The sequence below is a fragment of the Sinocyclocheilus anshuiensis genome, unplaced genomic scaffold, assembly GCF_001515605.1.
Source record: "Sinocyclocheilus anshuiensis isolate Anshui unplaced genomic scaffold, SAMN03320099.WGS_v1.1 scaffold481, whole genome shotgun sequence".
NCBI classification, from domain to species: domain Eukaryota; kingdom Metazoa; phylum Chordata; class Actinopteri; order Cypriniformes; family Cyprinidae; genus Sinocyclocheilus; species Sinocyclocheilus anshuiensis.
In genome coordinates, this window is record NW_015539907.1 from 1,288,342 (window position 1) to 1,315,737 (window position 27,396).

Below are 27,396 nucleotides of genomic sequence, written 5' to 3' on the forward strand. Positions count from 1 at the left end.
AATCATTTGAGAATAAAGTATAACAATAATAATAATTTGAACGGTTTGATGTGATATGAGCTAACCGATCTTTAGATTTAATCACCATTGGTAGCGAGATTTATGGTAATGCTTTTTTCCTCAGTTGGTCAGAACAAACATGGCAGACTTGTTACTTACTTGTTCAGATGGCAATATACGGTGAAAATTCTTAATTGGGTCATATTCCAAGACGTAGGCTAGAATCTGTGATTGTGACTGACTGCCGCACATACTCTTCAGAACATTAAATTCATCCGCGCTGGAGCCACCCACTCACAACCTATGCAAGCTAGATAATTCCGCACACAGCTGCAATTCCAGGTTTTCAAACAGAAATGGCGACAAAGAGGCAAAACTTACAGACTGCAGCTTTAAATATACTTTTAAAATCACAAATCTTGATTTATTTTTCTAAAGTTGCTTTTAACATGATTCTCAGGCACCAGGCAGAAGCATTCATCAAGTTTGTTCCTGAAAAGGCAGAGGCAGCAATTTGCAAGTTAGTAATGTCATCTTACCACCATTGCTGGGCATTGCTGGTTAATGTGTGCACACGCTCTTCAAAGTGCTCCGCGCTTTATGACGTCATATAGGGCCATACTTTCCGAAACTTATACGAACCCTGAAGAAGTGTATTTGGCACAGAAATACTCTGTCATATGTCCAACTCATTTTTTTGATAAACTTTGGCCATGTTTAGCATGAGAATCCAACTCTTTAACAGTGTAAATAAGTCAGAATGCATGAAATAGCATTAGACATCCCTTTTTTTTTTTTTTTTTTTATAATTACTTAAGCTCAGCGCATGCTCACTGACTGTTCTGCCTTCTTGTGAAGATTCTGTGAAGTAGTTTACACTGTACAACGAAATCTCTTATTTACATTAGTTCTACACCTTGCTGGCTTTAATGAGAGCATTTGTGAGAGTGCAGAACTTAGTAAGATCATGCTAACAAAACTCGGCATTTGAGCGGTAATAGGTGGATTTCTTCTTCCTATAATTTGCTTAATCATCTATGCATGCAACAGACAAGTTTGTGATTGGTTACAATGATCAACGCTGGTCAAAAGTGTTGTTCTTGTTAACTAAATCTATTATAAATAGTTTTCTGTAATTGAAATAAAGCTGAAATGAAATAAAATATAAATATTAGATGAAAAACTTAACAAACCTAAATGAAAATGGCAAATGTAGAAATACTAAAATTCATTATTAATTTTATTAATTAATAAATACTGTAACAGTATATAGTAAGTAATGCTAAAATAACACTGTCTTTGATGCAATACATCTCAAACTGAATTCCGTAATGCTGTATCACTGCAATAGATTATTTCTCAGTTAATTTTGTGGCCCTTGCACTTTTGGAAACTGGAGGTTTTGACTCTCTCTCTGATGTTAACAGGCTCACAGAGTATAAACTGTGCAAAAGCAATGTCGAGAAGCTCTCAAGGATACTGGAAAACTGTCCTCGCCTATCTGAATTGGAGTAAGTGTTCCTCTGTTCTTTTACCTCCATCTTAATAGAAGTTGGTGTATTTTACTGTCCAGTAATCACAAACAGTTCATTTTTTATTTCCTTCTCCACTGTAGTTTGTCTCATAACCTTCTTCATGATGAAGGGGTGAAATGTTTTGTTGACTATTTGCCTAAACTAAAGATCTCCAGCTCGGTGAGGTAAGAGTTCAGTGACAGTTGTAGTGTTTGCTTGTAATTGAAATTATGGATTAATTTACCTTGTAAAGTTTACTTATTGCGCTCCTTCGCAGCCTCACCGGTAACCAAATAACTCAAGTCGGGGCACTGCATCTGGTCAACTCAATGAACACCTGTGAGAAAGTTGTTGCTGTTGAAGTCAGGTAAAGACTAACACACTATCACTTCCATTCTTTCCTTACTTTTCATTGACATGAACAATGATCGGCTTGCGTATTATATGTGTGTTTCTCATCTTTAGTCTTGGAGTGGAAGATCAGTCTCTGATTAAGTTTGTGCAGGAACATGTCAATGGCAAAACTCTTAGGTAATTTCCCAGAATACATGTGTTGCAAAAACACAATCAGAGAGTCACGTGAATAGTATGATTTATTCACTCAAGTCAAAAGTGAAAGTAGTTTGATGTTTAGCTTCCTCTTACTGTTGTCTTACTCTTAACTACAGGCTAAGGGAGTGCAGTTTTGAGGTCATACACTTGAAGAAGCTTGTGGAAATAGTGAACAGATGCCCTAGACTACTTACATTAGAGTGAGTATTTGAGCACAGTTGTGTTACTATGTGTGTGTTTTGCAAATTTATTAACTAATGAGACTCCGTATTCTTTATTTGTCTTCTCAGAAAAGTGCTATATTTTATAGATTCTTCCTGTTATTAATCCCCTTATTCCATTTATTGAGTACTATTAGCGTTTTCAGGGATGTGCAAACTGTACATATCTGTTAAAATAAAAAATGTGTTTTAAGGTTTCATGACCATTTGTGACACAAAACCAGTCATAAGGGTCAATTTGTTTAAATTGAGATTTATACATCACCTGAAAGCTGAATAAATAGGACAATATTTGGCTGAGATACAACTATTTGAAAATCTGGAATCTGAGGGTGCAAACAAATCTAAATACTGAAAGAATCGCCTTTAAAGTTGTCCAAATAAAGTTCTTAGGAATACATATTACTAATCAAAAATGAAGTTTTGATATATTTACGGTAAGAAATTTACAAAATATCTTCATGGAACATGATCTTTACTTAATATCCTAATGATTTTTGGCATAAAAGAAAAATCAATAAATTTGACCCATTCAATGTTTTTTTGACTATTGCTACAAATATACCCCAGCGACTTAAAGGTCCCCTGAAATGCTTAGAAACACGCAGCGTTACTCTGTGTTGACGTAATTTGAACTGAAACAGGAAGACAGGGCGGGACATATCAAGCAGCCCCACCCCTTTTTAAAATAGCCAATAGCGTTCGTTTATATCACAGCTTGGGCAAGAGCCATTCAGAGCCGTTGAGCTCCATAAAGCCGCATTTGACAGGGTATGCCAGCCACAATCTCATCCATATTGCTATAAAATATAGCATTCTGTGTAGAATTTTACACTGTTTGAATCGTTCCCTGTCCCCTATATAGTGTACTACGTGCCATTCACTGTACAGAAAATACTAATTCTGTGGACAAGTGACCGATTTCAGCCGCGGCTTCAGCGTCTATTTTATAGTGTAGGGGCTAGGGGGCGGGCGCTTCGGATTCTAGAGAGCATTTGATTGGACAGAAAGTTTGATGAGAAGCTGAAGTACGATGTGACGTCAAAAAAAATCGTTGAGCCGTTTTGGCGGAAGTGACGAACTGCAAGCTTTGAATGCTTATATCTTCTAAATGCGAATTTTGTCACTGTTTTGGAGCACACTGCCTTATAGATAACCTTAAGACTAACATATTGATACTAACACCCAAAAAACTTTAATTTTGATTTCATGGGAACTTTAAGACTGGTTTTGTGGTCCAGGGTCACATTTAAATAAACATTGATTGTTCCTCTTTTCTTTAGATTGTCTTCTAATTCACTGCACAGTCAAGGCCTTTTCTCTCTACTGGACAGCCTGGTTGAGCTCTCCACAATCCAAACTGTGAAGTAAGATTTTACAAAGATTGTTGATTGTTAAGGATTGATCTCACTGACTATTTCAACAGTACTCATACGTTTCTTGGATATTTTTAAAACGGCATATTTGGCACATTTTTAATGCGCTTTTTTCTGTTCCTCTAAGATTAAGAAGTAATGGTCTGAGTTCTGAGCAGATTGAGTATTTTGTTAAAAAGTTAAGTAGCTGTCACCAACACAGAGACACCAGGTAAGAAATGAACAAAACATATTTTTATTTAAAAATGTTTCTTCAACTTCTGGAATTTTGAAACTTTTTATTATGCATTTCTTAACAGATTTTTGGTTTCTACCCTTGTCTCAAACCCATACTATCAATTTAAAAAGAAATTCCACTGTAAAAATAATACATCAGTTTTACACAAATTATGGCCACCTTTATGTATCATTTTCATCATGACTAACAAAATTCCCCCGTTAAAAGATTTTCAATGGTTAGTGCACTTGTTTACCAAATAAACAGCTGTGTCTGAGACAACAGTGATAAGAAATATGAAACATAAGGAATAGAAAGCAAAAATCAAGGTCCGGTAATAGTGTAATTGAATGTAATTGTGTTTATTTGATATATATAAAATGCTACCTATTAAATTAGCCTTAGCAAGACATATTCCATTTATTCCACCACAAAATGTTAAACACAAAACATGATTTGAAATTTGTTGGAAACTACACTATGGTGGATATGCGGGGGAAAAAATGACATTTCCCCTATAAGACATGTATATGCACTGTTTTTAGATTACAAACTTGTGAGTGTAGGAAATTTGTTTTAATGAGTTTATTTTGCAAATATCTTAAAGTCCTAAGTGCCTTAATTTGAAGAAACAACGAAGAACAGATGTAATCTGTGATTAGTTGCTACTTTTATATAGCAGATGCACTGTTAGAATAACAATGTGTTTGGAATGTCTTTATTAGGATTGAAGAGCCGTGGCTGACAGGAAATGCTGTTGCCAGTCTCATTGCCAAATGCCTAAATTTGCAGCCACACATCAAAGAAATCAGGTGCGGTTCTGAAACAGTAACCCACAATCAATGGACACACATATTGTGACCACTGATTGCTTCGTGGCTGTAATGAAACTTGTCAGCACACCACAATGTTTGTATTAAAAGGTCTATAAAACTGCAAATGTTTTCAAATGTAGTGACAGAGACGAAGTGATATTAATAGTATTAACATTTCACCTGTTCTTTGAAGTCTCTTGAATGAACCAAAATGTATGTATTTACTTAATTGTGGGTCGGTTGTGGGTGTATACTGAATGATTTCCTGTGTGACGATGTTGCTCTTATTTCATCCCAACTCAAACATTTATGTTCAATGGCACAAACCGATTTAAATTTGTAAATTTGCAAATGATCCTAACTTAATAATGCATTGTCAAGTGATTAAGTAAAACGTGTAGAGCAAAAAAGAGGTGAGATCACAAAATGAGAAAAACATCTTTTACCCAATATTTGCAGCGTCAACCGTGCATCCATAAACATCATTACAGAGGGAAATTCCAGTCCTAGATCCACTTTTGTGTAAGTTTGATAATTCCATATATTTTTATGCTCATAGAATATGGAGTGCTATAAATAATGTAAATAAATATGCAAAGCTAATTTGGCCCTTTTTCCTTCTGACAGAGGTCATTCTGAAAACTTCTCACCTGCTCTGCAGTCCATCAGGTGTGTTGGTTTTTTGTTTGATTGTCAGCTTGTTTGTTTTGTGCTTTTATTCACTCTTATTTTTGTTATATTCGCCATATTTGATGTACAACTCCACTTTTGTCACATTCTTTAGCTTTGATGACTGTGACATAGAAGGACAGCATCTCGCTCCTCTGACACTTCCCATTCAGAAATGTCATGCCTTGCAGGATTTAAGGTAAGCCAATGAGAGTTGATACTAACTTTTTTGTCTATTAGATGTTTTTTTCCCCTTAGTATAAATTCTGCTTTATTTTATGTCCAGATTCTCTCAGCTCAAAGTGGACAGAAAAGGTGCAGATTTTTTTTCTGCGGTCATTCCCTTCTTACGGAATCTCAGGAACCTCACGTAAGTGTTCCAAAGATCAGTCATCTTTATTTTATACTGTATATGTGGGTGTTTCTTTTAAAACATACTTTTTACATAATATGTAACATACATGCATCACAGGACATTTATGGCGTTTTGCCACCACAGTGTCATTTCCACATCTCAAATAATTATATTGTTTTTAATAGCACACTTAAACATTTTTGTAATAAAATGTACAACTTGTTTTTGTTGCGGGGCTAATTTAATTGCATCTAAGTATTCTAAATATACAGAAGTAAATCATTTTTCATACTATTTGCAAAATTTGACAAAATTAAAGCTAAATAGGAAATTAAGTGCAATAAAAAATATTCTGCTCATTATGTGTTGTATATTTATTCTCGTACTGATGGAATTGCTGCCACAACTCCTTTTTTTTCAAATGGATAAAATAATTTTAAAACATTTAATAATTGTAATTTAACGTACTATTTTACTGTTGATTTTCATTCATAAAATCTACACTAAATATAACTGCATGGTAAAAAGATTCTGAGTTTTAATGTAACCAAATCATTTTAAATCTGTTTGTTTAAAAAAATCAGCCCCTGGGACTTTGAAGTTGTAGAAACATCTGTATGCAACACTCTTGGTGTTATAATAAGTATTGTTTTTTACAGTCTTGATTTGAAAGGAGCAGCTGAGGATGAGGTGGCAACACTTATGGAAGCATTACCAAAAACTACATCATTTGAGAGTTTGAGGTGTGTTGTCTTTCTCTTGACCCCTTTATCCAAGTTTAAAGTGATCTTGACACAGAATATTTATGTGTAATTTCATTCAGTGAGCTTATTTACCTTTTCCTTCCCATATGTTTCAACATTTCCCTTTGCCTCTGGTTTTCCAGTTTGTCCCAGCTTGTTTTAGGTGACCATGGAGCTACAGTACTTGAAAGAGCACTTCAAAGTGTGCCAAATCTAAAGTCGATCAAGTAAGTGTCTGATTTTCTTCATTGTTTCTCAGCGATAAAGAGTGCGACATTGCTGATGGGCCGATATCTTTTTGTCCAGTCTGTCCCAGTGCTCTGGTTGGACAGCAGCTCGAGGGCGGGACCTGGTCAGAGGTCTGGTGCAGTGTGTCTCGCTGGCAGAGATACGGTAACACATGCTCTCTTGAAATTAAGAAGTGTGGCTAGTTTTTAATGCATTCACAATCACTGACAAGATATACTATATTCAATATTCTGTTCTCAATCATAGACTTGACTCTGTGATACTTGATGAGGAGGGTATAACCATTCTAGCTCAAGGCTTCAGCCGTTTGACCTCACTTAGGAGGCTCAGGTGAGGCTTTTACACCTTGTAATGTTCATTGTAGATTTAGCACGTACTCGATAATCTGCTGTACTCACCTAAGAGCCCATCCTGTTTTTTCTTCTCTACTTTGGTTGGTTGTTCTCCTCAGCTTGAACAAAATCAGAGTGGTGACATCAGAGACATTTGTGAATGGCACTGGCATACTCTGTCTACTGGCCTCTTTTAAGGGTTTTAGACAGATGGAAGAGATTGAGTAAGTTTTGTGGTTAGTAAAAAGCACATGCACACAAATGCCCACAGTGTTTGGTAATATGCAAACATTTTTTGATGTTTACAGGTTGGAAAGTTGGAGAATTGGAGACAGTGGTACTTATGAACTTGTGAAATACATTCCTTCATGGACTGAACTAGTAAAACTAAGGTATGGTAACTGCACCGAGGAAGATTATTCCTTTCCTGTGCTTGAGCAGTTTATATTATAGTAGTGTGCCTTCTAGTGGACACAATTAAAACAATTAAATATGGTGGAAATAGATACACCAACTTTTCAGTGTTTAAAATATTCAGCACTGTTCAGTTTTTTTTAATGAATTTAATGCAAGAAAGGATTCATTGCATCATTATTAATTTTCCTTGATGAACTTTTTGCAGTCTGTCAGACAACAATGTGACTGACCAGGCTGGAGAGAAGCTATTGGCAGCACTATCCCACTGCAGAGTTCTTCAGAAACTACAGTAAAACATTTATTTTATTTAATTAATGAGTGATATTACTTGGGAAATCAGTAGGTGATCATTTTTTATTATTATTTTGTATTCACAGGCTGTCCAAAAACCAACTTGGTCAAGCCAGTGCTGCTAAACTAGCACAAGTCGTTCCGTTACTGCCTCAGCTTTCAGAACTCAAGTAAGTCCTGTGGTCTTGATGGTGAAAAATTACAGAATTAATTTTAGATGAAACAATTGGTTTAAAAAGATGTCACTGACAGGGAATAATAAAATTGTTTTTATTTAGTTTGTCAGAGAATCAGTTTGGCCAACAAGGATCCATGTCTCTTTGTGAAGGTCTGATGAGCATGAAAGCACTAAAAATACTACAGTAAGACACTAAATACATTACAGAGCCACATATATAAAGTGGAATGTATACATTTTTTACATCACATGCACTACCGTTCAAAAGTTTGAGGTCAGTATGATTTCTTTTAAAAGACATTCACACTTTTATTCAGCAAGGATGCCTTAACTTGATAAAAAATTACAGTAAATACATTCATATTCTGACATTTCTATTCATTCATATCAAGGTTTCCGATAAATAAATAAATAAATATTAAGCAGCACAACTGTTTTCAACACTGATAATAATTAATGTTTCTTGAACACCAAATTAGCAGATTAGAATGATTTCTGAAGGATCATGTGACACTGAGGACTGAAGTAATCGCTGCTGAAAATTCATCAATGCCATCACTGGAGTAATTTGCATTTTGAAATATATGAAAATAAACAGCTATTTTAAATTGTAATAATATTTCACAATATTAATGTTTTATTGTATTTTTGTTTAAATAAATGCAGCCTTAGTAAGCATAAGAGACTTTTTTAGGAAACATTTACAAAACTTATTGACCCCAAACTTTTGAACGGTATGTAACATGATTGGTTGTTAGATACTGCTGCATACTGTAAACCAGTGTGACTACTTGTCTCTCAGTTTGACTTCGATTGGGAGTTCAGATCTGGTTGGTGTTGCCTCATCCCTCAAACACTGTCCATCCATAGAGGACGTCAGGTGGGATAAGTCCTTTCAGATTTCTTTTAATGCTGCAGTTTGACTGATAAATGCATGGACCCAGACATTGCATTGTCCCGGTCCCTGTGTTTGTGTGTGTTTGTAAAGCTGCTGTTAGTTTATGAATGAATGTCTTCCTCAGCTTGTCATGGAATTTATGTGATGACAGCCTGGCACGGACACTGGCTGAGATTCTACCCCTGTGTACAAAGCTGAAAAGACTTGAGTAAGTACTTGAGTGCTTGCTGTGAAGGTTTAGCTATTAGTGTGATCACAATATACAATATACTGATGCAATATACTGATGTCATTAAAACTAATGATTGCAGCCTGGAGGCCAATAATATCACCACAGCAGGAGCCACAGTAATAGCCAAATGCCTCCCATCATGCCCCTCCATTGAAGTAATAAGGTATGACTAGCACTTACACTCTTGATCAGACAATTTGTGATCAATAAGGATCAACTAGTAGAACTGCTTGACATGCAAATAAAAAGCTGAGCTTCTCTGCATTTTACACAGACTCTGGAGGAACCCAATTACCAAAGAAGATGAGAATCTGAAAGATCAGAGACTGAATTTTTCATCAGTTTAACCACTTATGTTTTCCTCCGTTTTTTTTCTTCATTTTTTTTATATTGTAAATAATATTGGTGAAGTGCTATTACCAGATTTTAAGATTGAGTTATTTAATCGGGGAACACATTACCTCATTAGAGCAATTCATTACACAAAAAAAAACAACAACACAGTTTCCAGCTGTTCAGGGACTTGAATCATTGAATGTCCATCTAATGGAAATAGTAGGCTCTGGTAAATAAAGAGAATGAGCAGGCAACACTTACTACCCCCCCCAAATGCAAATGCCATCAATTGCATTACCTTTACAAGAGATTTACATTTTCTGTGGATTTTCTAACTTGCAAGAATTAGAAACAATGAAAATGTGACTAATTAGCACAGTGAAGCATGCAGGCAGCTCTCTTGTAAAGTTCAGCACAGTCATGCTCTTTGCTTATACACTGCCATAAGAGCCCAGACCTCCATTAGGGGCATTCATGCATTTATCAACCCTGGACACAAACCACCATGTTGTGTTCTCCTTTAAATTACGTCTTTATGTCTGTATTTTACTTGATCTATTCAGCTTTTACCTATAAATTGTTTTATTTTATTTTATTTTTGGAATGTGGCACCTGTAAGGTGAAATTGCTCAGTTTTTGTGGTAAACGCACAAACATCCTCTCTGATAGCTGCACTGATAAATTTGTATTCTATTCATGTGTTTTTTATGTGCACTTTAAATTTAAATAAAGGTAATTCATCAAGTTCTTTTTTAATGATATTTTGGACAACAGTTATTCCATTATTTAATCACATCTCAAAATAGAATAGATAGAGACACAAAATGTAACACTTAGTCTGACATATAGTTAGTTATAGTGTCTTAATAATAATAATATTATTATTATTTAATTAAAATATATTTCAAAATGGCAGGCAGATTGTGGTAGTCTGTTATTTGTAAGGGAAAATATTTTAAAAATGGGCCCTTTTTTTCAAACACTTGCACGGTGCAATATTTCTGCTAGATGGCACTAAAGCAACACGGTAAATCTTGTAAGGCTGTGGACTGCTGTGTTTTATCAGGAAGAACTGTTCACTTGGATTAAATCACACATTCCCGTAATTATGATGGCACGATGTACAACATAATCAAGAAGAAGAAAAAGAAAAACACAATTTATGTCCATACGCCCATTTTATATCGGTCAACAATGATGATGAAGAGCACATCCATTCAAAGCGTATATCAAAGATCCCCCTACACATTTAAAAAACATAAAAATTTGTTAAATTAGCTGGCATGAAACAGTAGACAATGCATATGTTTGATTTAATTACCTATAAAATATTTTCCCTCAGAAGTTCTTCAGAACAATGCGTGCGCGTTCCGCGCTCTTCAGCAAAAATACACCAAGATGTATAAACGTATAAAACTCAAGCGTGTTACTTTCATTCCTTTTCTTCTCTTTCTTTTTAAGCTCTTTTCGATTGTGGCATAGCTCAGAAGAGACTAGCTCATAATAATGACAGATGTGGACACGGGCGGAGTTCAGAGCTGTGAAAACTACACAACTGTTGGCTCACTGAGCGCGCGACTCTCGAGTCTGCCCGCGGTTTAACCACAGCGAAGCGCTTTCTTCTTAAACGGCCAATACATTGGCACCTTTTTTGCTGGATAATTCAAACAACCTATAATCTTTTCGAAACGCAGAGTTTCTGCCACCAGCACTAGAAACTACGACAGAAGAAGACGCTGAGGAAAAGTAGGCTGCGTATTGCGCGAGAGCTTCGAGAGGTGAGTTATTATTGAGTTATACAGTGACTTTATGAAGTAATCATTCCCATTCACAAACACGCAGGGTTTGTTACATGTTAACGTCTGAAAGGAAGTAACAATGAACATAAAGAGTTCCGGTGTGCACGATTAAGAAAACAACAACCTGAGAAGCCAAAAAAAAGAAGCCTAAAATAATTCTGCGTTAACCAAAGCATCACAACAACAAACGAGACCTCTGAACGTTTCAAGTTAATTGCGTCACATAATCGTGTCCAAGATGATAAAAATTAGAAATCTTTTATGAATACAGTTGCCATACGTGCATTTCTTAGAAATGTCATCTTTGAAGGATGAATTCAGGTAAAAAGGACCATTCCAATGTCAAGAAGTCGCCTTACCTGAATTCGCTCTATTCCTGTTGGGTAGGCTACATAAATGTGTTGGAAACATCTATACATGTATGTAAAAAATATAGATTTAATGAATTAAAAACTGTCAAGTGGTGTAACCGAGTATAAAGTAGGCTACCACTTTCCTTGCACCTTGAAGACATGTTGGTGTATGTGTATATTTAAAACACTAATCATATTTAAAATAAAAAAAAACTTACTTGGCTGTTTGTTTTAAAGAAATAATAAAAACTAACTATAGCACTGAGTTGTTGTTTTTTCCAGATTTCTGAAAAATTACACTGCCTAGACATTTTTGACTTCATGCTCAACAAAAAAATGTCAGTGTGAGTTTTAATTCAGAAATTGAAAACATGCTCATCATAGAAGAGATGTGTGGAAGTTTTTCTTTGCATGACTGCATTTTAATGCAATTTTAAATAACTTAATAGATCAAGGCAAAAAAGAGCGCCACTTCATTGACCCACTTGCTTTTTTACAAGTTGGATAATTTTTAACTGCATGTAGACTGCCACAACTTCCATTCATATTGTTTTACAGTTAGTCATTATAAACTTTTTTCGACACTGTATGGCTCAACACCTTATCATAGAGTCAACAGGATGTTGCGCTTTGTAATATTTAAGTGTAGATGTGGTTTGACACTTGAGCAGAAAGGTGATGCCTAAACTGCAGCACTAACTCAACTCACATAGATGCTTGAATAATGGTCTTTGAGCCCACAATGTTGACATTTTCAAAAATATTAGAACATGTAACCTATAGCTAATTTAGCTAACCCAGAGTTTTAGTAAACAAATTAATCACAAAAAGCAAACTTACTGTCAGTATTAATAAGAGATTATTTACTGCACCTTTTGAGATTAAAGAGCAAATGAAAGTGCAAATTGATATCAGGTACTTTAGATCTTCCTCTTTGCTGCTAGTTTGCACTTTTTAATCCTATTGTACCATGAAGATAATGCACAACAGTATGATACGGAAATGATGTAATTATGTTGTAATTGTTAAACTCCCTTAAATGGAAAGTCTCTAGAGATGTGTGATTTTTGGTAGTTTATGTTCCATGTCTGAAGGGTTGGCACTCAAACACAGGAAATCAGATTAAATCACAGTTATTTAGGAGTATTGCAAATGATCTATAGGTAACATCTTTTTTTCCTTTAAGGGAATGTTCAGGGTTTAATACAAGTTAAACCTGCGATTAGCACCTCTGTTCACAAAAACAAACTAAAGTGTATGTGGAATCTATGTGGCTAGGCAGAAGTGAAGCTCATATTTTATTCAAATATTTCTATTAATTATTCCATAGGAAAAAAAAATTGAGCGTCTATATAATGGACAATATTTTTCCACGTAAACAGTTCTTTGTAAATAATTGTCACATACTTTTTCGATATTGTGCATTTTGTATGAAACTGCATTTACTTACATGGTCAAGACAAGAGTTTAAATATTGGATGTCTTGTTGTCCCTCATAATAATATAATATAATATAACTATTTATATGCATATATACATATCAGATAGTATGGATAGTTTTTCATGGCACAACAATGAAATATGGTTGCAATTTTTATGACTACAGTCTGCATTGTTCTTTATGATTATACTTTAGCAATACTTTAATTTAAATGTTTAATAAAATCATAACAATTTACTCCATGTTTGATTACAGCCTTACACTTGTTTTCCACTCTAATGTCTAGCTGTGTGCTATCTGGCACTGAACCTTGGATATAAGTAATGAAGTGTTGAGTTGATGATCACTTAGGTTAAGGCAACGTGTTGCCATTTTGACCTCAAATGGGCGGGATAAGACTCTGAATGATTTTATGGACATTATTTCCAGACAACAATGATTAAACTAGGATGCAAGGTTAGGTGGAGGATTACTCATTTGTGGAGTGTTTTTTGACATTGCATGAATTACACGTGTCTCATCTGGGTGTGCGCTTTCTTAAGTGAGATTTAAGCACACACTGTTTAGACTGTGTATCCCGTTTTCCATGACATCACAGTCATGTGGAACATGTCATTATTCTGGGAATAGTTACCAACACCACACTATATAATGCTAATTTAAATACAGAGTTCATTTAGAATCCGAACAACCCTAGAGGTTACAAAGATGCCGTTTTGGGATGGAAATTCAGGTGAGTTTTCGTCTCATTTCCTAACTGATCAGGAAAAGTTTCTGTTGTTTATAATTTAATGTAACAAGCTTGTCAAAAAAATATTTTTTTTTTGGCCCTCATTTTCTCAAAATCAATCGTTGAGGTTACAGTGAGACATTTACACTTATATTTGTAAATATGGGGTACAATTTTGTAGGGCTTAAAAGCTGAAATATAAATATAAATGTAGAAAAACACAGACTTTAATTCTCCTGTGAAAATGTGTGTATTATTTACGTTTTTAGGTTTAAATCACCATTTTTACAGTCATTTTAGAGTTTTACGGCTTTGTGATGCCATGTCAAAGATGTCAAAGTAAAAATGAGTATAACTTTACAGAGAATAGGTTAGTAAGCAATTTTACCACACTAAAATCATATTTACACAAGTGATCTTGTGTAAATAACCTAAGTGATCATATTTATTGTTTGTTATTGTGTATATATATGTATTTTAGTGTTTAAGAATTTACCCTATTTACTTCCATTGTACAGTAAGTACCTCACTGTAAACCCGATTTTTATTTATTTTTTTTAAGTTGACAAGTTGACATCAGCACCACTGGAAATTATATACAGTTCTTAATCGGATAAACTTCCTCTTGTTAACATGAGAAGTTGTGCTAACGTTGATGTACTGGGATTCTATGTAACATGATTGTGAAGTCATTTTCCATCATGCTTTGTCTATGGTGGTCACAGCCTAATTGTGGTTTGTGACATTAACATGGAAAGAGACAGTGGTACATCAGTATCTAAGCAACAAGAGCCCTCGCTGTATTCCTCATGTCCTGGTGTGACGCTCGTGTTCTGTGTGCGCGTGTCTGCGGGCACTGATGAGTGTGGAAATCATAGGGTGTTTTCATGTTCAGTGTTTTTGAGGAGTTGTTTGGCAGGAGACCATGAACCCAAGCATCCCTGTCTCAGACATGTGGGCAAGTCATTTTTGTGAGAAAAGGTCAAACAATTATTTTTTTACAATGTTGTTACATGTTAGTAATTTAGAGGCCTTAGAAATGTGTGTCAAATATGATACAGTAGGTTTTATAGGGTTAATATTGTTGGGATAATGCTACTTAAAAGAATTAGACATTAAGACATACAATGGGGTCCAAAGGTCTGAGACCATTGGTGAAAATGCTTCAGTTTTGCATTAAAATTATAGTAGCAAAATAACAATTTGAGGGGAAAAAAAATTATTTTAAAATTGTTTATCCTGGCGGGAAGACCTGACCTTTTATGAAAAAGCAATTAACATGCTCAGCATTATAAATGTGCTTATTTTAGTGTCTTAGAAATCAAAAAAATGCTGAATATCAATATCATATAATTAAATTAATATTATTTAAAGTAATATTAAAATACTTAATAATTTTATGTCATATTATGTCTGAAAAAGATCATGAACTGCCTTTTTATTATTTTGCACTGTTCTCTGAGGTCCACTTTTAATGTTATCAAGATTTTTACATCAAAAAACATCCTAATTTAGAAGTAATAGGCCATTTTCTGTCCTGTTTTTAACCCCCCTCATCAGAACGCTCTGTTTGAATAGGTGTGGCGGATTGTAGACTCGGAAGTAAATGCCCACTGCTATGATTGGCAAACAGTTGTGTATGTGTGACAGCTTACATCCTTCACAGTTGGATGCTGCAGTGATTTAGGTTAAAAATGCTTAAATACTCATATCAAACAATCAGTAATAACAGACAAAGTGATCTCGTAATAAAAACAATTGCTCACACTTGTGTGCTGCCTGCGACATTACCGTCGGATCCAATATAGACGGCACAACATCGTCTTTTAGTTTCAATATTTCTGAAAATCCCGCGTTGAATTGTGCTTTGTTTATAAATTAATCTGCGGTAAAATAAAGTGAACATAGGACCAAGTTCTTACTGATGTGGTTTGGCAGTTATTAAAAATAACGTTCATCAAATAAAGTTTATCGTTTTGTTTCTGCAAAGACCTGCATTTGATGCTCTTGTTATTTGCCTACTAAGTGCGCGAATCGGTGGGCGGTGCTAAACAGGCAGTGATGTAGAAGCAGGCATTGATCTTCTTCTGCGGAGGTGGTGTTTAGCCACACTATTACGTCATAAAGTGGCACATTCCATAACCTGTCATTCTGGCAGATTGGCTTCAATATAAGCTGTTTTTAGACTAAAGGACCTTGCATACCAAGTCTGAAATTTTCGTAGGCGTTTTTTTTTCTTCCGTTTTTTCGTATCCGTCATCCTTTCCTATCAAAATGCTTGCTACGGATGCAAAAACACAGAAAATCGAACCGGGTTCGAATTTTTTTATGACGGATGAAAGGTTCAGAGGCAGTGTATAAACGTGATTGACACAACGTGAGGTCGTATTTATTTTTTAACTTGCGAAAATTTTGGACAAGAGTTTTGGACTCGGTGTGCAAAGACTTTAAAGAGAAAGTTATGAGTTCTGAAACTTACAGAATGTTTTTATAGCACAATGACCTCTTATATATATGTGACCCTGGACCACAAAACTATTTGAAAACCTGGAATCCGAGGGTCAAAAAATATTGAGAATATTGCCTTTAAAGTTGTCCAAATGAAGTTCTTAGCAATGCATATTACTAATCAAAATGTAAGTTTTGATATATTTACAGTAGGAAAGTTAAAAATATCTTCATGGAACATGATTTTAACTTAATATTCTAATGATTTTTGGTATAAAAGAAAAATCGATAATTTTGACCCATACAATGTATTGTTGGCTATTGCTACAAATATACCCATGCGACTTGTGACTGGTTTTGTGGTCCAGGGTCACATATTAAAAGATCATGGGAATTTTGATTTCTCACTTCATGACCCCTTTAACATTTTCAAAATGTTCTGTTTATTACAGGTTCAAATTAGATTTAGTTTTTACTGAATGAATGATACTTTGCAAATGAGTATATAAGAAATTATACTGAGTAGAGAAATACTCTTTTGTTGCACCCAGGGTGTGGGAGACGAGGTACTCCCATCTCCATGGCCTATACTCTGGCCTCGGGCCCCGACGTGGGTCCTGCCATTGGGCCCCAGCACTGCATCACAAAGTTAGAGCTCTCCGTCTGTGGCTCCAACCTGCTAGACCGCGACGTGGCATCCAAGTCTGACCCCTTCTGTGTTCTTCTCCATGATGTGGATGGCAACTGGGTGGAGGTAAGAAGTGATAAAAAGTGTTCACTTTCCACCTTACCTCCACAGATTTATTGTGGATAACACAGGTTAACCTTTAATAAAATCTGCTGATAGTTAGAGATAGAAAGCAGACTGACATGTGAATATGAAAGAAAAGAAGGTGGAATTGGGATTGTAACAAAACACATGTAGAGATATCTATGGGGACATGAGCACAAGTTGGAAGCATAGAAAGCTGAAATAGCTGGCATGTAGGAAGCAAAATCAGAGGAAAACAGGTTTTAATCTCTTCATACGCTGAATAAAAAAATAAACCGAGGATCAAAATAGGTTGCAGTGCGAGCACACGTGTCTGTACAGTCTCTATGGGACTGTGCCCTCAGTGCTCCAGCCATCACAGGCTAGTGCTGCTGGTCAGTAGGGCAAGCCAGCACATGAAATCACTCTTCCACAGCACACTGTAACCATGGAAACACCAAGGGACAAACAAAGGAATGTGTTTGTACTATAAAAATGCATGGTTAAATGCATTTTAGAACATGATGTGTTTAGGAAATAAGAACGCTAATAATAAATGAATAGATTTACATACAGATTTACAAAAATAATAAACAAAGATTCTGCCCAAGCTGTTATTAATGTTCTTATGATTGTTACACCAGTATGGTACTGATTGTGAGTAATGCAAAATAATCTCATTACTGTAATAATTAATAATGCATTAAATATGAATATTTTTGTATATAAAGATTTACTATTGTGCTGCCTTTTATTTGGGATACCTTGAAGTTATGCTTTTTTCATTTTTTTTATTGCACTAATATTTTATTACTTTATTACAGTAATAAGAACATTTTGAGTAATAGAAATAACAGATTACAAAATGACAACAAAAAAAACAACAACTTTACAAATGATTACAGTCTTAATCAGGGTGGTGTCGTATTTAAATTTTGGCAGGAACGAAAATGAGGCTAGGAGGGATAAAAATATATTGCATTCAGTGGATTGTACTGTTGTTTAACATTTATGCATTTAACAACATACCGATTGTTGAGTGCCAAAAAAAATAAAAACAGTTTTAAAAGTTTGCAAAAATTGTGACGTTGGACCTTTATACAATGGATGCCATGTTAAAGACTGCAAGTCTATCCCTGACAGCCTCGTTTTCATCCGCATTCAATTCAGTATGGTGTTTAACCAAAAGTCTAGAATTTTTATTTTGTGGCATAAAAATAATGCTACAATGCCAAAGAATCATGATTTTTCTTAAAAAATAATTTCAGATTTATTTACTCTTGATTTGATTTTACGGAGAGATGTGACCTGAGAATATTGGTAAATTAATTTGCCAGCTTGATATATTGGGGCTATCTTTTATCTTAACTTTTAGTATTTCACTTTTCACCTAATTTGCAAAAGTTATTTTTATACTTTATATTACACTACTGAAAGACATTTCATTACAGCTGGCTCGAACAGAGACTGCCGTGAACAATCTGAATCCAGTATTTGGTGTAAAATTCCAAGTGGATTACCACTTTGAGGAGGTCCAGAAGCTAAAGTTTGCCATGTTTGATGAGGACAAATGCAGCTCCCAGCTTTACGAACACGACTTTTTGGGTGAATTCACGTGCACACTGGGAGTGGTATGGTAACACTTTCATATTTTACCTACTTCCAGATCAATTTGCTATATGCTGTTTCACACCACTGTAATGAGATAATCTTGAGTAATTAACATAAGCTTTTATGATCTTAGTTATGATAAATTAGCTCTCTGTATTGCCTCTACTTGTGCGTTTATCAGGCCATCTGTTCTGTTTTAGATTGTGTCAAATAAGAAGCTACATCGACCACTGATTCTGGCTAATGGCAAGCCAGCAGGGAAGGGGGCCATCACAGTAAGACACCACATGATACACTATAACAGACATATGCATTGATGGAGTTTGTACCAGAGCATCATAATATGCTCCGTTTGGTCTAGATAACAGCCCAGGAGTTATCAGACAACAGAATAATCACCCTAACCATGTGTGGGAGGAAGCTGGATAAAAAAGTCAGTTAAGAGGTTGTGAAAACCATTCAAGTGCTTTAAAAAAGCGCTCGGTGATAGAGGATGATGATGTTTTTGTTTGTGGCTGGTTTTCAGGACTTTTTCGGTAAATCAGATCCCTATTTAGAATTCCACAAACAAGGGGATGATGGGAAATGGATGATGGTTCACAGAACAGAGGTGAGATGCTAAATAGAAACTATGTTGCTGATATTCTCATTTAAGTCCACTTTTGTTCCTACAGTTTTATCAGATGTTAAACTTGTGTTTCAGACTGTATTCATCCATTTAATGAAGGCCAGGAAGAGAATAATAGCCATTTGTGTGTTTGACTTCAGGTCATTAAGAACACTTTGGATCCTGTATGGAAGCCTTTCACAGTGCCTCTAATCTCACTTTGTAATGGAGATGTGGACAGAAACATCAAGGTGTGCCTCTATATTTTGTGTCTTTATCTAGTCTATGTGTGTGGATATTACCAGTGTGTGAATATTTGTCTAGGTTATTTAATATAACATTTAATATATTAAAATGAAAATATATTCATGAAATAAAGCTTCCCAAAAAAAAAAAAGATTTTTAGCTTTAGAAATTAGATTATTTTAGGTTAAAAAAGCTAGTTGTCTTTGGCAGAAAACATGCAATTTCAATACCATTCAAAATAAGATTTTTAATAAAGATAGGAATACTTTTATTGAACAAGAATACATCAAATTGATAATTTAAAGACATTTATAATGATACAAAAGATTTTTATTTCAAATAAATTATGTTCTTTTGAATCTTCTATGCTGAAAAAATATCAGTATAATGGTTTCTACAAAAATATTTAGCAGCACAGCTGTTTTCAACATTGATAATAATCAGAAATGTTTACATATTAGGATGATTTTTGAAGAATGGTAGCATGCATCCAAATGCATTACGTCCAATCAGGTTGCAGCTTCTAAAGGCCATTTGTTTTAAAATTCTGTCACTCTGATGCTCTTTTTCATACAACAAAAAAATCATGGTGATCACTTGCTGTTCAGTTGAAAATTTGCTTGGTTTGTAAAAAAAAAAAAACTATATATTTGGACCAGATTCAAACTCTTTCATGCTAAACAGGAACTATATAATTACTTTATCCCATCTTTCACCTATTCAAAGAACTACTAAGCAGTTTCGATTTTTCTTTTGCTCATATGTCATCTCATCCTGATGACCCAGAATGAATTCTGCCAAATTTGATCAGCATCCATTTCCTTTAACATGTTCATACATGTCAGTACTCGCAGTAAACGTGTGATGTCACAGGTGCTGTGCTACGATTACGACAATGACGGAGGCCATGACTTCATCGGCGAGTTTCAGACCACTGTTAACAAGATGAGTGAAGCACAGAACGGAGTGGAGGTGGGCTTGCCTTCAATTAACACTGTAGAGATTCATAATTTCCAGAATGTAGGAACTAAATGCGTGAAGTAAAGCTTGGCTCACACTAGGGCTGTGCAATATATTGAAATGATCGAAATACCGCAAATGTACATATCGCAATATGCATATCGCTACAGCTTGCAATATTTGGGGCCATGAACAAAAGACAAAGAGAAAATCACTCACTGCTCTTACCTAAATAACTGTTATAGAAGTTCACAGAACTGACTCAGCAACAGCTGAGCATGAGCATCTGAGCATCTGAGCATGTGGCACTTTAAGCATTATCGTATCGCATATCGAATATCGCATTATTTAATGAGTTATCGCATATCGCATTTTTCTTCAATATCGCACAGCCCTAGCTCACACTAATGCCTGCCACTCTTGCGCCAGAATACTATGTGAGTACTAGCTATGCCTTGTTTACCAGAACAAGCATTGTGTGTCACCAGTCACACTTAGGAAGAGCATGTGTAAATGTTCTCCTGGAGAAAGAGTTAGTGTACTAATAAATGCCCTTTTGCTCCTTTCAGGTACTGACATTCTTTTGCACAGCCTTAGCTAGGAGATATGATGTATTTAGTGCCATGTTGTAAACGAACTGAGCTTATTATTGATTATAATAAATATAGAATTAATTAAAGTGGACAATAACACAGTGCTCTCTGTTCACAGGTTGAGTTTGATTGCATTAATCCTAAAAAACAGAAGAAAAAGAGCTACAAAAACTCTGGGGTCATAATAATGAAGTCATGCAAGGTAAGGAAATAAAAAAGGGAATGAAAATGTTGACACATCCGCTGTTCACAGGCAACAAAAAAAGCAGTATTACATACATTCTGCTTGCACATTAAAGCACCTTCCATGTTCCAGGTTATTTAATTAAATTTATATTACAAATAAAGGCCTGTAATTGTGGCTTCACTGTAAGGACAGATTAGTTTAATAGTGCTAAATCCTCTTTAAATAACGTATTAATATCAGCACAAAACACCTGTCACTCTTGCACCGTCACCATTTAATCACCGCTATTGATGGATTCAGGCATTAAAACAGAACATGACTCAGTTATTCTCACTAAATCTCCATTTGAACTCACATTAACAGCTTTTTTACAACCTTTAGCTTGAGGGAATGTGAAAGGGGGGTTACGTGTTTTGTATATGTGAATATAAAACGTTTTGCTTTTGCCGTTCCTTTGTTAGATTACGAGAGACTACTCCTTCCTGGACTACATTCTGGGTGGCTGTCAGCTCATGTTTACTGTGAGTATGATAACGTCACCTCTGGAATTGAATGTCTGTTTTTTTTTGTCAGCGATTTGAGGGGAGGGGGGTTCATGCATGCAAAATGCAAAAAATATCATTTGTATGCAGATGATTTTGGAAATATATTCTGTAACTGAGAAGAATTTTAGCTGAAAACCACAATGGCAGAATGCAATCAAGAGGGTTGTAAAGTGTCAGATTTGAAGTGTCTGTTTGATGGTTTACATCGCTGAGCGCAAATGATGGTTAAAGTCAAATTTGTTGAATCCGATACTCTAAAAGCTTTCTTTCCGTACACTGTCCAGTTGAGCAGGCTCTATATATGGTTCCTTTATGTGACTCAATTGCCTTCACCAGTGTGATTGGTAAGAAATGATACAGAAAGTGAGTGAAATTCACAGGTTGCTATAGTTACAGTGTGCTGCAGTGTAGAGGTCCATGTCTCTCATTTGAAACTAAAGACAGAGAGAGAGACACAGGGATGTAAAAAAGAGAGAGGCAGAGAAAGCAAGAGAAGCTGTGTGAGCCTCTGAACAAAGGAAAGTGATTTTGATATCTTGTTTGCATGAGGCCACCTTATGATGCATGCTTGTTTGTTACCCTGCAGATTATGATAAGCCCTCACAGATTTCACCAGTGCAGTTTTTCTGTATAGATTATTATTATATTTAAATATTTTCCTATTTGTTAAAGGATTAGGCTAGTTCATCCAAAAATAATATTATATTTACTCAGTTTTTGTTATAAACCTGTATGATTTTCTGTCTTCTGCAAAAACGCACAAGGAGAAATTTTGAAGACTGTTGTCCATGCTCTTTTCCATTCAGTTGTATTAAACAGGGACTGGTCATTTTAAGCTTCAAAATGGAAGCCAATGAATCATAAAAGTATCCTAGAAGTGAACTTCTGAAGCCGTATGAGTTTTGTTAGCTCACTCAGCCTTCCAGTGAGTTGTTAAAGAAGTAGTTCACTACCTTTTTATTTAAGGAATTTATCTAGCGAAACTAATGTGTACAAAAATATGTAAAAGATTGGTCATTTTCTAAAACAAATACAAATTTATATAATTTTTAACCACAAATGCTTGTCTTGCACTGACTAGCTGGACCTCACGCATTACATAATCACGAATGCGTGACGTAGGCAGAAGTATCGACCCAGTGTTTACAAAGCGAACGTGCAAAGAAAGTAAAACGGCCTTTACAAGAAAAGGTAAAACAACGATGTTGGACGATTTTGAAGTTGGAGGAGAAAATGAGATGGAGTTTTTCACCCTATACCCTACCTTTTTGAACCGAAATACAGAGACGAAGAGCTAACCATGTGTGACTTTTACAAAGTGATTACGCAATGCGTGAAGACGTGCATGCGAATCGCAGAGCTAGTGCGACTATTTGTGGTTAAGACGATCATTTGTGGTTAAAAAGTATATAAATGTATATATTTAAAAAAAAAAAAAAAGAATGATTGTTTCGCTAGATAAGACCCTTCTTCCTTGGCTGGGATTGTGTAGAGCCCTTTTAAGCTGCATTGAAACTGCAATTTGAACCTTCAACCGATTGGCCGCCATTGAAGTAAATTACATGGAGAACATTCCTAGAAACTTTCCCTCAAAAAACTTAATTTCTTTTCAATTGAAGAAAGAAAGACATGAACATCTTGGATGTCATGGGGGTGAGTGAACTACTTTAACTGCTGTGACCGGATAATTGAGTCACTGAGTTGAACTCAAGAACCCGATCAGTTTGATTTATGAATGAATCATTCAGAACCATTCAGGTCTTTTGAACCGATTTACTAAAAAAAATGGACTGAAAAGAATGATTCATTCATGAATCTGACATCACTACTTCTCTTGTCAATGCACCAAGAAAACGGCGTGAGAGTGAATAAATTATGTTAGCATTCTCATTTTTGGGTGAACTGTCCCTTTAAACTTGACAGTTGTTGACTGTATTTGTGAAGACACTGTCTTCAATCTCTTCCAGCAAAGATGAATGGTTTAGGTCATTTACTGCTTTCCTGTTTTCACTCCATCATTCTTAGAAGATCCAGTGTGCTGGTAGTTCTTCTTCTTCTAGTATCTTCTTCAGCGCTGCGGCTGTGATCTCAGTCCTCGTGCAGCTTCAGTGCAGCTGTTTACCAAGTACGCACAGCATCTTTATAAAGCCAGTCAAGCTCAGGGTTCAACAGTGGGCAAACAGACTCATGAATACAGCATTCAGAAGATATGATTTCTCTTTATATTGAAGATGGAGAAAGGGCTTTTAGGATTATACTCACTGTAGCAAAGGACATTGCAACATTCTGGAGAGGAGAATTGGGCAAGGTCTGTAGATTATTTTATATCATTTTGAGGTAAAATCCAAAATTGTAGTCTTCAGCTGTGTTGTCTCCTTTTAAGCTGTACTTCTTAAAGAAACAGTACACAATATGAAAATTCTGCCATCATTTATGGTGCCATGGTGGAGGGGAAAGCCAAATATCTCCTTTTTTGTTCAACGGAAGAACAAAAGTTTAAAAAAGAGGGCAGTAAATGATGACAGAATTTAAATTTATAGCTGAACTCTCTCTTTACTATGGTGTGAAGGGCGTATTGTATATTCCATGACTCCATATTTATCTACTGCAAGACAGATACTCCCGCAAAGAAACAGTTGTAACAACCACACCAGAGAAAATAGAGTAGACATCACTTCAGTTTATACTCATGCGCTAAACTTCACAGCTCGGTCACCCGGAGGCCATGCCAGGCAATGTGAGGACGACTACAATAAAGGGCACCCTCATTCTGTCACCTCCTATTCCCCTCATCCTATCATTTCCACCCTCTTCCCTTTCCATTCCCATCATTAATCTGTTTTCAGCCTCAGGGGAGTGATCATCCAGTGTTTAGGTGTGCCCTAGCAAGTGTGAATGTTAGACACAGGGTCTCCCCTGCATTGGTAAACATGTTTTGTTGCAAGGATGTAGTCGGAGAACATGTTTCCTGGTTCATGACTGCCATAGGACAGAGCTATCAGATCTCAGCTTGAGCAGATCTGACGGTACAACCTCCCTGGGTGTTAACAACATCGCCTTTAGCTATGAGCTTTGATGCCCCACTAACTGAGGGAAAAGCTTATGAAATGCATCATACTAACAGCTGCTTGTATTTTTTTATACACCAGTCCCATTGGCATGCATTAGCGTATTACAATGTGAATGTGTGTTTCTCCAGGTTGGCATTGATTTCACAGCATCCAATGGCAGTCCCAGGGAGCCGTCGTCTCTGCATTATATCAACCCAATGGGCAGCAACGAATATCTGTCCGCCATCTGGGCTGTAGGCCAGATCATCCAAGACTATGACACGTATGTAACAGTGTTTTTAATAAAAACACAATTTAAAGGTCTGCATATGGCCACAAAAGCAGTGTCTGATAAAATCACACTCCTTCTTGTTCACACTTCATATCCACAGGGACAAAATGTTTCCTGCACTTGGATTTGGGGCTCAACTCCCACCCGACTGGAAGGTGAGAAAAAGCGTCCATAACTGTGTGTGCATTTGTGTCCACGTAAATTTATTTTTGTGTGTTTATTTTTGTGCATCTCATACTAGTTGTCCTTTGAAATAATCAAATGGAATTGAATGTGAAAGGCTGCTAAAGCTTTTGGAAGTGTGAAATGGAAATGAGAATTTGAAGTGCAAGACAGAGATCTGCAAGAGGCAGTTAAAGAAAATCAATAATACTCACATATCCCAATGATTATGCAACTGTCATCCCATCTGCGTTGCCATGGCACTGGAGTGAATACAAGGAAGTCTGAGGGGGGGGATTTCACAAGGAAAGAACTGCACCCACCTTTAGTGCTGTTTATTTCCATGCATTGTGTTTCTTTTAGCACTTATCTCTGCTGCTTGTTATTTATGCCCAGTTATAGTGTTCTTCTCTATCAATTGATGAATAACTGCTGCTATGATCAATAGAAATTGTACACAAACCTCTTAAACTATAACAGCGTAACATGAAAAATAGCACTTGTGCCAGAAAATGGCACTTGTGGAGTTTTGTGAATAAGGCATCTTTGTGCTGTTAGTAATTGCAGTGAAATATACACTACTGTTCAATAGTATCTAGTCCAAAAGAAGTTAATACTTTAGCAAGGATGCATTAAATAGAGCAAACGTGACTGTAAAAACATGGTGGATTTCTTTTATAAATAAATGCTGTTCAGACTTTCTATAAATCAAAGAAATCTGGAAAAATGTATCACAGTTTCTACAAAAAATTAAGTAGCACAGCTGTTTTCAACATTGATAAGACATAAACCAGATCCCAAACTTTTGAACAGTAGTACTGTATGTGTCATAAATATATTAAATGTCACAATCACCAGCTGGCCATCAAGGGCACTCCAGCTGTTGATTGTGACATAAAAAATGTATTAGTCCTATTTTTTTATTATTATTATTTGTATTATTGTATTAGTCTTTTTTTAGCTACTGACGTGTTATTGTTGTTGTTTTTCTCTCTTTGTATTCCAGGTATCCCATGAATTTGCAATCAACTTTAACCCCACCAACCCTTTTTGCTCAGGTGAGGCTCACAAACATTTTCCGCAGCATCCACAGATAGAGTTAAGTTAGTATCTATCATGGTGTTTTATGTACATGCAGGTGTGGAGGGGATCGTTCAAGCTTATTCCAACTGCCTGCCTCACATCCGCTTCTATGGACCAACTAACTTCGCCCCCATCATCAACCACGTGGCCCGCTTCGCTACCCAGGCCCTCCAACAGGACACTGCAGCAGTAAGTGTCAAAACATTCAAGAGGATCATGGGTTTTCTGTAGGAAAAGTAGGAAAGAAGTCTAGCTGGTTAATCTAGGAGCAATCTAATGCTTGGGATAGTAAGCCAAACCTGTTTCGGAAGTACATTTAGCTTGTTCGGATTGTATGATAGCTTGTACACTGATAAATTGATGGATTTAGCAGATAACTCTCTGAAACGCTTGCCATCTGTTGGCCATGGCAGTCTCACATGTGAAGCTAAAGCACTTTGGAAACCTCTGTGAAGTTGGCACCCCATGAAAAGAAATAATCACCAAAACTATGCCATTTGTTTGTGCTACGTTTGTGCCGCAAAAACGAACGTTTGTGCTGGTTTGGTGTTTGAGATATTAAACATTATTTTTTTGACCGTGTGATGTCACTCTTCACCCCATGTTGCCCAAATCGCTCCAAATCAGCGCAGTTCATTTGTGCTGGGTTTGTGCCATTAAAGTCAAGTCAAGTCAAGTCTGCTTTATTGTCAATTCTTCCACATGTACAGCACATACACACAGAGAATTGAAATTGCGTTACTCTCAGACCCTTGGTGCATACAGATAACACTAACAGTAGAACATAAATACAGATATACAGATTAAATATAAAATACAACTATACAAATATACAAATAAGGTAAAATGATAAAAAAATATATATAAAGCAGCACACGGCACATGGCAGATAGAGTGCAAACCAGTGAAGTAAACAACAGTGCAGATATAATGATTTGTAGTGCAAAAAGAGCTTATTTACACTGATTAAAGTGACTGTGTGTGTGTATTTGGGAGGGGGGAGTGGGAGAGTCCGTCAGAGGGTCAGAGTTCAGTGGTGCGTGGGGCAAAAGAGGGGAGGGGGGGCAAGGTCGGGAGGGAGTTCAGCTTCCGGACAGCCTGATGGATGAACCTGTCCTTCAGTCTGCTGGTCCTGCCATGGAG

General features: G+C 36.0%; 2 protein-coding genes across 3 annotated transcripts in view; both read left to right on the forward strand.

Annotated features, from left to right (window-relative positions):
- nlrc5 (NLR family, CARD domain containing 5) overlaps positions 1 to 10,121 on the forward strand; it is a 22,089-nt gene extending 11,968 nt beyond the window's left edge. For both annotated transcript variants that reach the window (XM_016483204.1, XM_016483206.1), the window contains 26 exons: positions 461 to 520; positions 1,428 to 1,511; positions 1,616 to 1,699; positions 1,792 to 1,881; positions 1,980 to 2,045; positions 2,183 to 2,266; positions 3,571 to 3,654; positions 3,791 to 3,874; positions 4,606 to 4,692; positions 5,155 to 5,217; positions 5,323 to 5,364; positions 5,480 to 5,563; positions 5,651 to 5,734; positions 6,379 to 6,462; positions 6,606 to 6,689; positions 6,769 to 6,855; positions 6,958 to 7,041; positions 7,163 to 7,267; positions 7,352 to 7,435; positions 7,666 to 7,749; positions 7,838 to 7,921; positions 8,030 to 8,113; positions 8,732 to 8,809; positions 8,952 to 9,035; positions 9,139 to 9,222; positions 9,334 to 10,121. In XM_016483204.1, coding sequence (XP_016338690.1) covers positions 461 to 520; positions 1,428 to 1,511; positions 1,616 to 1,699; positions 1,792 to 1,881; positions 1,980 to 2,045; positions 2,183 to 2,266; positions 3,571 to 3,654; positions 3,791 to 3,874; positions 4,606 to 4,692; positions 5,155 to 5,217; positions 5,323 to 5,364; positions 5,480 to 5,563; positions 5,651 to 5,734; positions 6,379 to 6,462; positions 6,606 to 6,689; positions 6,769 to 6,855; positions 6,958 to 7,041; positions 7,163 to 7,267; positions 7,352 to 7,435; positions 7,666 to 7,749; positions 7,838 to 7,921; positions 8,030 to 8,113; positions 8,732 to 8,809; positions 8,952 to 9,035; positions 9,139 to 9,222; positions 9,334 to 9,406 — 2,095 coding nt within the window. In that variant the 3' untranslated portion in view covers positions 9,407 to 10,121. The remainder of the gene's footprint in view (positions 1 to 460; positions 521 to 1,427; positions 1,512 to 1,615; positions 1,700 to 1,791; positions 1,882 to 1,979; positions 2,046 to 2,182; positions 2,267 to 3,570; positions 3,655 to 3,790; positions 3,875 to 4,605; positions 4,693 to 5,154; positions 5,218 to 5,322; positions 5,365 to 5,479; positions 5,564 to 5,650; positions 5,735 to 6,378; positions 6,463 to 6,605; positions 6,690 to 6,768; positions 6,856 to 6,957; positions 7,042 to 7,162; positions 7,268 to 7,351; positions 7,436 to 7,665; positions 7,750 to 7,837; positions 7,922 to 8,029; positions 8,114 to 8,731; positions 8,810 to 8,951; positions 9,036 to 9,138; positions 9,223 to 9,333) is intronic.
- An 855-nt stretch (positions 10,122 to 10,976) lies between these two features.
- Positions 10,977 to 27,396, forward strand: part of cpne2 (copine II) — a 27,292-nt gene continuing 10,872 nt past the window's right edge. Inside the window, exons 1-14 of the mRNA XM_016483210.1 lie at positions 10,977 to 11,173; positions 16,718 to 16,920; positions 18,369 to 18,548; positions 18,729 to 18,803; positions 18,890 to 18,961; positions 19,055 to 19,138; positions 19,297 to 19,386; positions 20,255 to 20,353; positions 21,053 to 21,136; positions 21,583 to 21,642; positions 24,866 to 24,999; positions 25,109 to 25,163; positions 26,177 to 26,228; positions 26,309 to 26,442. Coding sequence (XP_016338696.1) covers positions 16,747 to 16,920; positions 18,369 to 18,548; positions 18,729 to 18,803; positions 18,890 to 18,961; positions 19,055 to 19,138; positions 19,297 to 19,386; positions 20,255 to 20,353; positions 21,053 to 21,136; positions 21,583 to 21,642; positions 24,866 to 24,999; positions 25,109 to 25,163; positions 26,177 to 26,228; positions 26,309 to 26,442 — 1,293 coding nt within the window. The 5' untranslated portion in view covers positions 10,977 to 11,173; positions 16,718 to 16,746. The remainder of the gene's footprint in view (positions 11,174 to 16,717; positions 16,921 to 18,368; positions 18,549 to 18,728; positions 18,804 to 18,889; positions 18,962 to 19,054; positions 19,139 to 19,296; positions 19,387 to 20,254; positions 20,354 to 21,052; positions 21,137 to 21,582; positions 21,643 to 24,865; positions 25,000 to 25,108; positions 25,164 to 26,176; positions 26,229 to 26,308; positions 26,443 to 27,396) is intronic.